General features: G+C 42.2%; 1 protein-coding gene across 2 annotated transcripts in view; it reads left to right on the top strand.

Annotated features, from left to right (window-relative positions):
- Positions 1-11,492, top strand: part of LOC145449005 (organic cation/carnitine transporter 2-like) — a 35,617-nt gene extending 24,125 nt beyond the window's left edge. The window contains exons 7-11 of one of the 2 annotated variants that reach the window (XM_080327465.1): positions 1,023-1,141; positions 1,470-1,684; positions 2,877-3,059; positions 3,630-3,768; positions 11,236-11,492. In XM_080327465.1, coding sequence (XP_080183591.1) covers positions 1,023-1,141; positions 1,470-1,684; positions 2,877-3,059; positions 3,630-3,768; positions 11,236-11,338 — 759 coding nt within the window. In that variant the 3' untranslated portion in view covers positions 11,339-11,492. The remainder of the gene's footprint in view (positions 1-1,022; positions 1,142-1,469; positions 1,685-2,876; positions 3,060-3,629; positions 3,769-11,235) is intronic. The other variant, XM_080327466.1, reaches the window with a different exon arrangement.
- The last annotated feature ends 927 nt before the right edge of the window (positions 11,493-12,419 follow it).

Raw genomic sequence — 12,419 nt, 5'->3', positions numbered from 1 at the left:
CACAGAGTCGCGAATGGCAGTAAGATAACTGCGTTCATCGTAACCAAATACGGTTCACTCATATCGGACGACTAAACAAGGTTATAAATACTCATGTGGCCCGCGTACTGGTTCGAAGATCCGCATGTGGCCCTTTTCTAAAAAGGTTGGCCACCCCCGTAGACAGTTCAAACACTAATAATATACCTCGTACAGATGCCTTCCGTATTCTTCCTTACACGAAGTATAAGCTACGGTACAGCTATCACGGATTTAACCCAGGGGTGGCCATGGCCAATCATTTTGCTATCCAAGGCCGCACTATAGTCTTGTAGCCTATACGGCCACATTCCAGGGCACAGTCTTAATGAAGTGGACGCCAAATACTCATGTTAAATTGTCCATGTCCATTTGCCGTGTGCTCGGCACCGATTTGTTTATTCAGATTGGCTTACTATACGCACCGAAATCACGAGTGGTCATGTTTTTGGGAATCGTTATAGTCGCGCCAAGCGCGAAAAATTTACAGAATCAGTAATGAATTTCGTCATTAATATTAATAGTTTCAAGTATTCCTATCAAGCATTTATCCTTTCTCATTTCACGTGATCAGCTCAAAGGTAAGGTACAGGGAGGGGGTTTCGACAATTTAGGGTAAGTTTTAATATGATGATGGATTTTCGAGTGAGCCAATTGTTGTTATTTATTGACCACCCATCAAGATTGTCAGTATATAGTGGAAGGATAGTGGAAAGTAAGCAAAGCAAATTTCTTCCGTTAGTTACCACACGATTCCAACTTCTTATTTCCATGCGGGGCTGAGATTGCAAAGGGCGCTACCAGGGCCTACGATATACTATTCAAATCGAAAAATGAATATACACGTTCACTATAGTTTAGTTTGAACATTTCTAGTTCGTCGAAATATGTTTTGTACCGACTGCGTACTGGACGTAAATCAAATATACTCCCGATAGTGGCGAATGGTGCTTTAGTGAATCTATTTCACAGTCTATATGTACGTTAAATGATCTATACTGCAGGAAAACGACCACGTGATCATCTCAAAGAGCAACGCTACATCCTCAGGGGCGATCGTAGCGTTGAGAGTGCTATTCAAAGCAGGAATAGCAAAACGATTTTGTGCTTTGATTTACGGATGGTTAGTAGCGGAGACACTACATGCATTGTTGTTGTAATATGCAAACCCGTGCGATGTGCAATCATTCATGGAAGAGTACACCCATGCTATTCGCAGTCCAACTATAACTATTTTAAGTATTTCGTGATGGTTAAATTCATACTTACTGCATTCAAATGCTACAGTTACATGGGCCGGATTAAGTCATAATCAATTTTAAATCTATCGTGGAGGTACACGAGTATAGTATGATGAAACTGGCATTACACTTTTAGGTGACCTACTCGCAAAGTATTCACGAAATCAGAACTAATGTTTCATTGGAAAAGTGTGTACGATTCCTTTTCAGGTTCGTGACATCAACAGTGTATTACGCTATCGCACTGTTCTCGACGGACTTCAGCAGTGACCGCTTTCTGAACGTATTTCTGTCTGGTATCGTGGACTTACCGGCTTTCGTCATTACTTTCCTTCTTCTAACGCACGCAGGAAGACCAAGAACCGCATTTCTACTCATGTCACTTACTGGCCTGTCAAGCTTGGGTCTTCCCTTTATACCAAAAGGTCGGTGGAAATTTTAATTCTAAATGTAGTCGCTCAAAGGTATTTGAATTTGTTTAGTATAGGTATATCGGTACATCGTTTGTAAACATGGAATTGCAACGACTGAATTTTCTGCTTCGTTCCGCTTCGCTGAGGCCGGAGTGTGGATTGATTAGCGGCAGCGACTGTAGAATTTTTGGCAATCCAAAAGTCATCATCCAGACCGCAGAATTTACTGATACTGTTGTTGATCGAAAGGTACTGTCGCACCGATTCCAATAATACGAATTGGAATATGATCAGGCACTGGAACCACCTGGAATTCGGGATCCAATTATGAAATATCGGCATCGTCCGAACAATCGGAGAGATGCATTGGGTGATTGTTTTGCAGTTATCCATCCGATTAAATGGGCTTTTGGAAGAACATAACTGCAATATTGCAGCAAACAATACTTTCATGTTGCCAAATTTATTCCAATGGAAACTTTCGACTGACTTTCATCAGGAGCGAACGTCAGAAAATGCGGTTAATCAAATTTGAAATATAGAATGAATTGTTTCATAGCGAACGGCACATAGCATCCGCCATCCGATTGTTCAGAACAATGCACATATCAGATGTTGAGGGTGATTGTTGGTCAAAGTCCGGAATCTGACCATATTTCAATTTATATTTTCGGAATCAGTGCCACAGTAGCTTTCGATTAAGATAACGTTTGGATTCCCAGAAATTCTACAGTTGCTGCCGCAAAACAATCCTTGTTCCAGCCTCATCGAAGGGGAACGAAACTGCAAAATCGGTCGTTGGCATTCCATGTTAACATTCGATAGTAGGTATAAACTGAGTTAGGACTGATTCGAAAAAAAACAGCTTTTTGCATGTGCTTGCCTAGCAGCGTTGACGTCCGTATAACTGCGGTTTAAGCTTGTAATATGACTGACATGACTCATCATCAGTATCCACCAAATTGAATAAAGATAATCTACAATAACATGAGCAGTGAACACAGGAGCATTGGAATAGCTCGGGGAATCATCTTTACTCCAATATTTTAATAATTTTGGACATACAATTGCGGCTGCATTGACGCCCGGTTCGTCGGCCCGTCCATTAATGCCCTGTTTCCTTAGTCTCTTCCATTAATCATTTTCTCTCTGGCCTAAAGAACAATGAAACTTCATTTCTGTGAATTGTCACATATTTTATCAGACCTGTACGCGTTAAAAACGATCCTTGCTATGATCGGGAAAGGATCAATTGGCGGAGTGTTTCACGTTTGGTACCTGTTGCCCACCGAAGTTATGCCGACCCTCCAAAGGAGTTCAGCGATGAGTTTCTGCTCGGGTGCAGGCCGGGTCGGGTCAATCATAGCGCCGTATGTCATGTATCTTGGTAAGAAACTAACATCACGTTAGCAATATACCGAAACGCGAAACGCGGCGAGCAGTGTCTTTTCTGATTACAGTAATTAGTTTCCAAGTGATATATAAATATGATGAATAATCCAACCCAGATTGTGAGTGTGTTTGTTATATATAAATCCTGGCATAATTCAGTCATATGAATCCTGGCATCAGGATTTCTCGAAGCATCATAATATGTATGAGAAATTATTCGTGTTCTTATTATGGTTATCTCCGTTACATGGCTGTAAGGTCAAAACAGCATTCGACGAGATAAGCTGGATGAGACTGATTGACTAAAAACTATTCGCAAAAGTTTCACTATAACGTTGAAATGTTTAAACATTGAGTGACACCAGCATGGCTGGCAGACTGACCTTTTTATAGCTATTTTGTTCCATTCTCCGCATAACTTTTATTTGAGATTTCATCAAAAATATCATTACTGCAAAGTGCAAACTACATCACAGATGTTGATGTTTTGAAAATAGAAACGCTGCAATGTCGCATAAACAGGATCATTTCACGATTTGATTGCCTCAGTTATATTATGTTTCAGCAAATACTAGCGACATTGCTGCGAATGCGATGATGGGTACTGCATCTCTTTTAAGTGCGTTGATCTCTATACTATGGATTCCGGAGACCCTTGGGGTGCCCGTGCCTGACACGGCGGCGGAAGCACGCGGCAATAAAAGGTGGATATTTGCTTTGTGCTAGCAATTACAAAAAGTTTGCACAGACGGCCATGTTATTTGGGGGCTCGAGATTGTGTAAACGTGAGATTTACAAAATCCTCCGCCGTGACTTATCCCATCTGGTTACGCACACGTAATTTCGAGTTGAAACATGTTGACGCATACCGCTAAATCCCTAAAACGTATAAGCATGAGCAAGATAGGAAATAGCCTATATGTTTATTTTCATCTGTACCGCAAGATGCTTTATAGACGATGGAAGTGGAACGAAACGTAGAGTGATCGAATCAGCACCACCACACTTTCTATATTTACTATACCATACGGCGTACACTCGTCACTGTACTGTACACGCACAGTGCACAGAGCGACTCATATCTGTTTGGCACACTTTGTGTACTATAGTTCATCATTTTACATTCCTTGTCTTCACTTCTATTCAACCGGAACCAATGGTGTGCGCCATTGTGCGCTACTATCCATGTTCGTGCGAGTACAACCATACTGTCACATTGTATATCAGGGGTTCTCAACGTCCCATGTATAAGGGCCGCATTTAACATAAAAAGTGATGTGGGCAAAAAAACACTATTACCATTTAATCGTAGGCTACTATTATTTCCAGTAGATACAATAGGAAACTATTGTTAGTCTGCGTGATTTCGAGTTGACGCAAATATCTATGTCAAGAGTCAAAGAATGAAGATAATGATGCGTTGGTGCTGCTCGTTCCGATTCACGCAACACGGGGTTAATCCAATACAATAGCTACAATAGCGAGGATACAGCAGCATGTAGATCGAGAATATTAACACCAACCCTTTTAGATCAGGGGTGGGCAAACTTTTGAGCTCGCGGGCCGCATTCAACATCTGAATCCATTCGCGGGCTGCGCTATATAAAATGGGTTTATAAACCAAAACGCAATATTGGTATTTGATTATATATAGTGAGGACATGGAGATAACATATGTGCTTATTTAAAACAAACAAACAAACATTGCTTTGATGATATCGTACACGGGTCAGAAAGATAGTGGCGAGATTTCATAGGCTGGTCAACTTCAATAACTAATTTGTCAAAACTATAGAGATGAATGTCGGTTATTCTGATTCTTAGAACAGGATTAAAATTTAAATCTGCGAGCAGCGATCTGTTCATAGATTTACTAATTTCACTTATGGTTCAGTTCCAGGACACACAATGCTCACAGAATAATAACTATGGTAGCTTCAAACACGCTTCTACTATGTGTAGATAAAATATAAATGCCCCAAGTCAACGCATAAAGAGAACAAATCTACCCAAGACACGCTCGAATCGGTTTTTATAAGTACATTACTAAAATAATTAAAACTGGAATGGCCAAACTAAAATCCCACTCGTGATCCGAATTATGTCAATATCGTTTAGGATTTCTGTGATGTTTAGCAGTAGAAACCTTTCAAACTGTGTGGGTCTTGAGATCGGGCTGTCTCGCCCGGAATTAAACATAAAGAAATAATATAGGAAGTATTTACCTTAGAACAGTGGTTCTCAAACTTTTGACCCCCCCCCCTATGATGGTGAAATATTTCACACACCCTTATCGTCATATAACAAATCGCAACCAGATTGCTAGCAACCTAACGGATAGGTTGATGGCATGGAAGGTAACGACTATGGATGTGAGATTTCGAAATGTTAAATTCAGACTAAATACAGAGCAACAAATATGAAACTGCAGGTAAATCGCGCGGAGCGCGAAAATTTTTTTTAGTTGAGCTCAGCTTCGCGCCCCACTTCTGATGCTTTCACGCACCCCAGTTTAAGAATTATATCATGGTGAAATATACTAAGAAATAGTTTAATCAAGTCCCTGCATTATATCAATTTTAGTACGCATTCTATCAATATTTTTAAAGAGTTTCTTTAGACTCTCGCGGGCCGCACAGAACGGTGTGGAGGGCCGCATACGGCCCGCGGGCATTAGTTTGCCCGCCCCTGTTTTAGATGAATAATATCCAGTAGACTTCAGGTCCAAATGTTATTTATTGTCCAACGGTTGGCGAAGTTACGTCCAAAATGGTATTAATTGGCTGACGGTTGGTGAAGTACTGCAGCCAATGATAACTCCCTATGTGGCAACGGCGATTCTGATGAGTCTGTAGATTTCGTATTTCTTGATGTATATCCAATTCATCAAATTTAGCGTCTTACGCCGATTTCTTGCTGTATCGCGGGTGTATAAATTAGGTTGGTGAAAACCTCTATCTATATGTAATCGGATAAGTAGACTTCCTGTCTTCGAGATTTATGGCTTTTTGATGCTATCATAGCGGGCGCTGAAAACGTATCCGCTCACCTTGGCGCTCTCTTGTTCAAGCTAGGGTTCAAGGCCCCCATATAAGTGTAATCTGTGTACACTGTACAGCGTACTGATGTCATTACCGCAAACCTTTACAGGTGTTACCAGGGCTTTGGAGCCGGAGCCGGAGCCCGGAGCCGGAGCCCCGGAGCCGTGCATTTTCGCCGGAGCCGGAGCCGGAGCCGGAGCTCTATATAAAATTCAGCCGGAGCCGGAGCCGGAGCTGGAGCCCGTTATTTGAGGAGTAGCTCCGGCTCCGACGTATTTCATAAGATGCTATTATATATGCAACAACCACATCTGCTGATTTATCATAATTGAACAGCAGGCCTGAATTTCAACGCGATGCACAGCAATGGCATAGAGCAGTGGTTCCCAACCTTTTTCGACTCATCGCCCACTTTTGAAGCTCCACACCGATCATCGCTTCCAAATATTGGGAGCCAAAAATGGGTATACAAACTGGGATCACAGGCGAGTTGACTAGTAAAAAAATGTCAACTTTTCGACTCGACCTCGAAATTACACTTTTACAGCTAAATTTTCGTGAGTTGACCAAAAAAAAAGTCATTTCTCCAGCTTGACTCCAATCAGGACCGTAACAGCACTTCGTCAGCCCCCCCCCGAAAACGTTGGTCTTGGGCCCCATAGGGTGATAAACCAAACCTCAGACTCCCCTCAGCCAGTGGGCTTTATTTCGCTACATATCAGCTACGCCAATTTTTATCCTCTCTCTCCTCACGTAATCAGATTTACCGGTAATATATGGAAATCCAAAACGTACCAAACTAAAAGACGCACATGATTTCAAATTGGTATTTCTGAACTGGCAAATAATTTTTTTTACTGCGGGATGACATTCTTTCTGTAGGGTTCAGGTCGCCAGGACAGGAACATTCAACGCCAGCCATTAAGGCACCTATGCACAGTTAAATAGCCTATATATGTATAAATTCTATGTATATCGAAGTTTTCGGTCAGCACAAGGGCATTCCTTTTCGGCCAAGGTCTTCTCACTGCTGATCGTTCTGGCATACTTCTCGGAGTCGTATGTTACATGGTCTATAACTTCATTTGTCTTGGTGCGTCGTGGCGCAGTAATGGCCTACGCCGAAGTCTCCATTTCAATAATTCATGCGTATTTTTGAGGGGGAGGGTACCCCCAAATCAAGACATATGACAAAACGAAATCGCGCTGCAATTTTTGAAAAAGTTGCATGAATTTCTAAAACATTACTCTGTACCGTAATTTATGTTAACTCACGAAATAATTTTGGGCCCCTTCGTGCTCACCCCCCCCCAATTGGGGGTTTGGGGTGCGGCAGTTACGGTCCTGACTCCCCAACCGTTTTAACGCGCCATTGCCCCCTTTGTTGTTATCGCCCCCTTCGTCCGTTTTCGCCCCTCTAACGCCCCCTTCGTTATTTTCGCCCCCTAGATCGCCAAATCGCCCACGTTGGGAACCACTGGCATAGAGTAAAGTGCGTTCTAGTGCAACTATGATGTTATCGACAATTCACAAGTATTCATTTTGACGTCACAAGCCAGCACGGCGGCACCTATGTCTTTGTTGCTACATCGGATGTTACTGACGGCTGACAGACTCTAGATCAGTGCTCTTCAACCTTTTTCGGAGTGGTACACCCTTTTAACGTTTGCTCAAAACTCGTACACCCCTGTTCATTATTGGGCCTTCAAAAATGACTTTTTTTCTCAAATCGTACTGGCTACTTGATAAAATTGTTAGGTTACCTAATTTAAGCCTACACACCAAACTTGGTTCGATTCCAACCAGTACGGGAAAAATAAATAACGAAAAATTTCAAATTTTTCTGTTCACCCGATGAAAGTATTAGGTTGTCTATAAAAACGATGTTCTTCAAATTTGGTTCAATTCCAACCAGTAGAAGCGGAGTTATTGCCGTCAAAAATTTGAATTTGAATAAAATAGTATTTGGTCACAGAGTCTATTCGCCGCCAGTTAGGCCGCCTGTCACGCAAATTGGAATTTATTTCGTGTCAGCCCCAAAACAGCATGACATTACGAACGATAATCAACCTAAATGTAACAGTATTGGGGAGAGAATAGGTAAAGCTACTGCTGCAGAAGCGGTGATTCAGATCAGCGATGATAGCAGGCGCACCAGCCTACTGCGTATCAGGCCTGCCCCACACCACCCACGGTCGACAGAAGCACATGGGCTGCATGAGATGTCAGTAACCTCAGATCCCATGTCGCTATACACAGTCTATTGTCGCTAATTTGAATCACTAGTAACAAAATATTAAATTACAAATGTATGGCGAAATATTGGACATAACATCGGCATTTTAAAACAAAAGGGTTTCGATTTCATCATGGATGCTGTTTCGACCCTGACTGGCTACGTCACTTTTTTTTATCTTCATTGCGGTATTTATTAACGTCGGGTATGAAGCACCGATTCAAGAAGTCTGAGCTATCGCGGCGGTTTCCTCAAAAATCACTAAAAGACTAATGACTAGCTGAACACATGTTTGTTAACTGCCTACTTTCCAACACCAAACGGAGCCATTGGTCTATTGCCGACGGCTAAATGATTACGGGAGATTTGTGCTTATGACATCACAATCAAACGGTGTACTGTATTACACTTGAGACAACATCGTACCATGCTCACAGGGCCGTAACATCACTTCGTCAGCCCCCCCCCCCCCAAATCGTTGGCCTAGGGCCCCCCATGGGGTGATAAACCTAACTTATGGGGGGCTTCGCCCCCCAGACCCTCCCTTGGCTATCCGCTTTTTGATGCTATTTCACATCTCCACTGGGTGTACGTTATGTGAGACCGCTTTTCCCGCCTAGACGCGCGAAGCGCGAAAAATTTCAGTAATTTAAGAATGTAATCGGGCAATATGATCGGGAATTAGATATATATTGCTATCAATTTTGAACCTCTCTCTGCTCACGTAATCAGATTTACCGGTGGAGCTGAGCGAAGTCTGTTTTAAAATTGTAGGACATCCCAATAATAATTAGACATCCTCGGGCGTATACCCGTTGGCAGGAACGAAACAGCACTTCGTCAGCCCCCTCCCCCCCACAAAAACTTGGGTTTTGGGTTCTCATAGGTGATAAACCGACCCCTCATCACAGTGTTCGCTTTTGCCGAGAAATTTGCTGCACTGTTTAGTGTGCCAGCTCGGATCACGAAACTTTTCGATAATTCATGATACAATCGGCCAATAAGATTGAATTGCATATATATTGCTATCAATATCTTGTCTTCTCTGCTCATGTTATCAGATTTACCGGAAACTTTAGGGCCCATAAATAATAATTAAACATTTTTGGGTGGGCGGACCCGTTGGTATGACTTCGTTACATGATTTTATTTCGTGACCTCCTGTCTGCTATATCAAAAATATAGAATTGCTCTAACGTACTAAACTAAAAGACGCACACGATTTCAAATTGGTATTTCTTCACTGGCATATATTTTTTCTTGCTGGATGGTATTTGTCTTCTGAGGTTCAGATTGCCAAGACAGGAACATATAGCGCCAGTCATTTAGGCGCCTATGGACAATTAAACCTATTATTTGGTATATATAACGAAGTTTTCGGTCTGCGTAAGGGCAGTCCGTTTCGGCCAAGCTTTTCGCGCTGCCGATCGTTCTGGCACACTTCTTGGAGTCGCATGTAATAAGTACTAAATCATTATATATCTTGGTGCGTGGTGGCGTGTTAATGGCCAACGCCGATATGTCCATTTCTATAAATGTTGCGTGTTTTTTCTTGGGGGAAGAGTACCAAATAATGAACATAATTGGCAACTTTAAATTTTGAAAAAAATTGCATAAATTTTCAAAAAATACGCTATAATTTATGTTAATTCACGAAATAATTTGGCCCCCCCTTCGAGCTCACCCCCCTCCCCAATTGGGGGGTTTGGGGTGTGGCATTTACGGTGCTGCATGGTCATTAACCTGTGCGTCAACCTGTCCTGGCCCAGAAACCTGCCTTTGTGATAGCTAGCCATCGGCTCATTGTAATCCGGATCTGGTACACCCCTGTACACCCCATCCGAGTGGTACACCCTTTGCAAATTCTGGTACACCCTAGGGTGTACGACCACCCCGGTTGAAGAGCACTGCTCTAGATTACTATAGATAACTAACCTATGGGTAGATTAGTAATCTATATAGACTACGAATGGCCAACCTTTTCGGCTAAAGGGGCACATGCAATTGACGAACGAGTGCGCGGTCCACAAGCCGCGCCAAGCGGGTAAAATTTTCAAAGATTATCAATAAACTAGGTCAATATTATTACTTGAGTATATTGGGGTCTACTGCTGTATACCGCCCGCTAGGATCAGTTTGCAAGGACACGACTATTCGGTGTCTGGCCACATCGATATCGAAGGTCTCCGATAATATGCGACAGTGATTTTGTGTCTACATTTCACCGTCGACGATCTTTATGCGAGCGCAAACGCGAAAAGACTTTCTCCCGCAATTGCGTATACAGTTAGACTCAATCGGGTAAATTAGGCGTTTTTTTTTCATTTTCAGTAGGGGGTAGGCTACCGAGCACGAAATCGTGTGACAATTAAACACGCGAAGCGTGTAGAAAAATTTCACTACTATTTTAGTTTATTGTAATGTACGACGATTTACTGAAAATGTGACTGGACCCTGAAGCTGCCAATGCGTCGGAACTGATTTTAGTCATCAACATCCCAAGTGTCGCAGCCAGACTTGTAATTTTTGGTTGACATTGCAAGTTCACAATCTGAGAAATTCATTTTCGATAATATATTAGCAAATTACCTCGCGAGCCACGAAAAACCCTCTCGCGGGCCACATTTGGCCCACAGGTTGGCCACCCCTGATATGGACAGGCCCATTCAATAATTTCAGAGCCGGAGCCGGAGCAGTGGTAATAATGTTGCTCCGGAGCTGGAGCCAGAGCTAATGTATGATAGAAGAAAGCTCCGGAGCCGGAGCTGGAGCAGTTTAAATTTACGGCTGCTCCAAAGCCCTGGGTGTTACACATACACATGTGCATTGCACAAATGCACATGTACAATGTACAGTAGACACATGGCCGCGTCTACGTGTCTCTTTTATTTTAGAATTTACGGATTCAAATTGCTGGCCAATTTCGGAACGGACGGAGCAAGACAAAAGAAAAGACGTGACTCTGTGAAGATTGATGAAACCGAGCAGATGCTGTAGCATGTGTGCGAAATGGACCGCATGCCGTAAAGGAAGAGGCCTATGGCATTATGGCAAGGACCTCTACAAATGCAAGATTTTAGTAACGTGATGACAGTGGGGTTGCATTTAAAACAAATGGTGTTTATAAAATACCCTTCTGAAACATCAAGAATTTTTTGTGCAAAAGTTGCAGAGATATACTAAAATTGTGTAAATACTTTCGAAAAACATGTAATACGAGCCTAAGAACAATTTGTGTCCGATTTAGTCGACGTAATTGTCGTCGGTTCAACAGTTGTATCACGTAAATATAGATCATTGGTACGGAGGAGATGTGGAGTGGATGTTGTGATGATGACGACGGCCGTCCATAAAAATGCTGCATAACGATGTAGTCCTGGTTAAAGATATTTTTTGTCCATTTATGACAACGGTCAAAAACCTTTTTCGACAAAGGAGCCATATTCGCCCTATTTTTCAATTGTCAATGTGAATCCACTGTGACGTCACACTTAAACGTTCCTGACGCCATGGCTAAATAAAAAACATAATTAAAAACAAGAAAACATGTTTTAAAAAAGGGGCATGTTTGTTTTAAATTGATTTTCTTTTTTAAATACTACCCGAGTTGACAGCATATCGATTATGAAGGACTTTTTCTTTCGCCTCTTCCAAAACTGCCTATACGTAAAATACTAACGTTTTCTTTTCTTGTGTACCATGTACATCCCATGATCACTATGCGGCAGCGACTATATGGAGGATTCGAATCTGCCTCGTCTTACACTTTACAGGAGGGTATATGGGTTCAAGTTCAAGTTATTCATAAAATTTCATCACTTCAAAACATCACAAGACTGCAATGCAATGAATGATGGGAAGATGCCGAAACGACTAGGAGTAGTCCTAAGATCAGACAACCACCTGGGCCTAGGCGATGTAAAGAGGAGGCATGCACACTGAATGAAAGTAAAAGAAAGCTAATATAAAGTGGCATGTGATGGAAGGCGAGATCGATATGTCAGGTCGTGGTCCGGTAAATGGTGAGGGCTGACTAGTATATCCACTCAGCATAAATTGCTTGTATTTGGACTTAAAT

Source organism: Botryllus schlosseri, chromosome 10 (assembly GCF_051294905.1).
Source record: "Botryllus schlosseri isolate E-star chromosome 10, Bs_hap1, whole genome shotgun sequence".
Classification (NCBI taxonomy): domain Eukaryota; kingdom Metazoa; phylum Chordata; class Ascidiacea; order Stolidobranchia; family Styelidae; genus Botryllus; species Botryllus schlosseri.
This window is presented reverse-complemented; position numbering and strand designations above follow the sequence as displayed.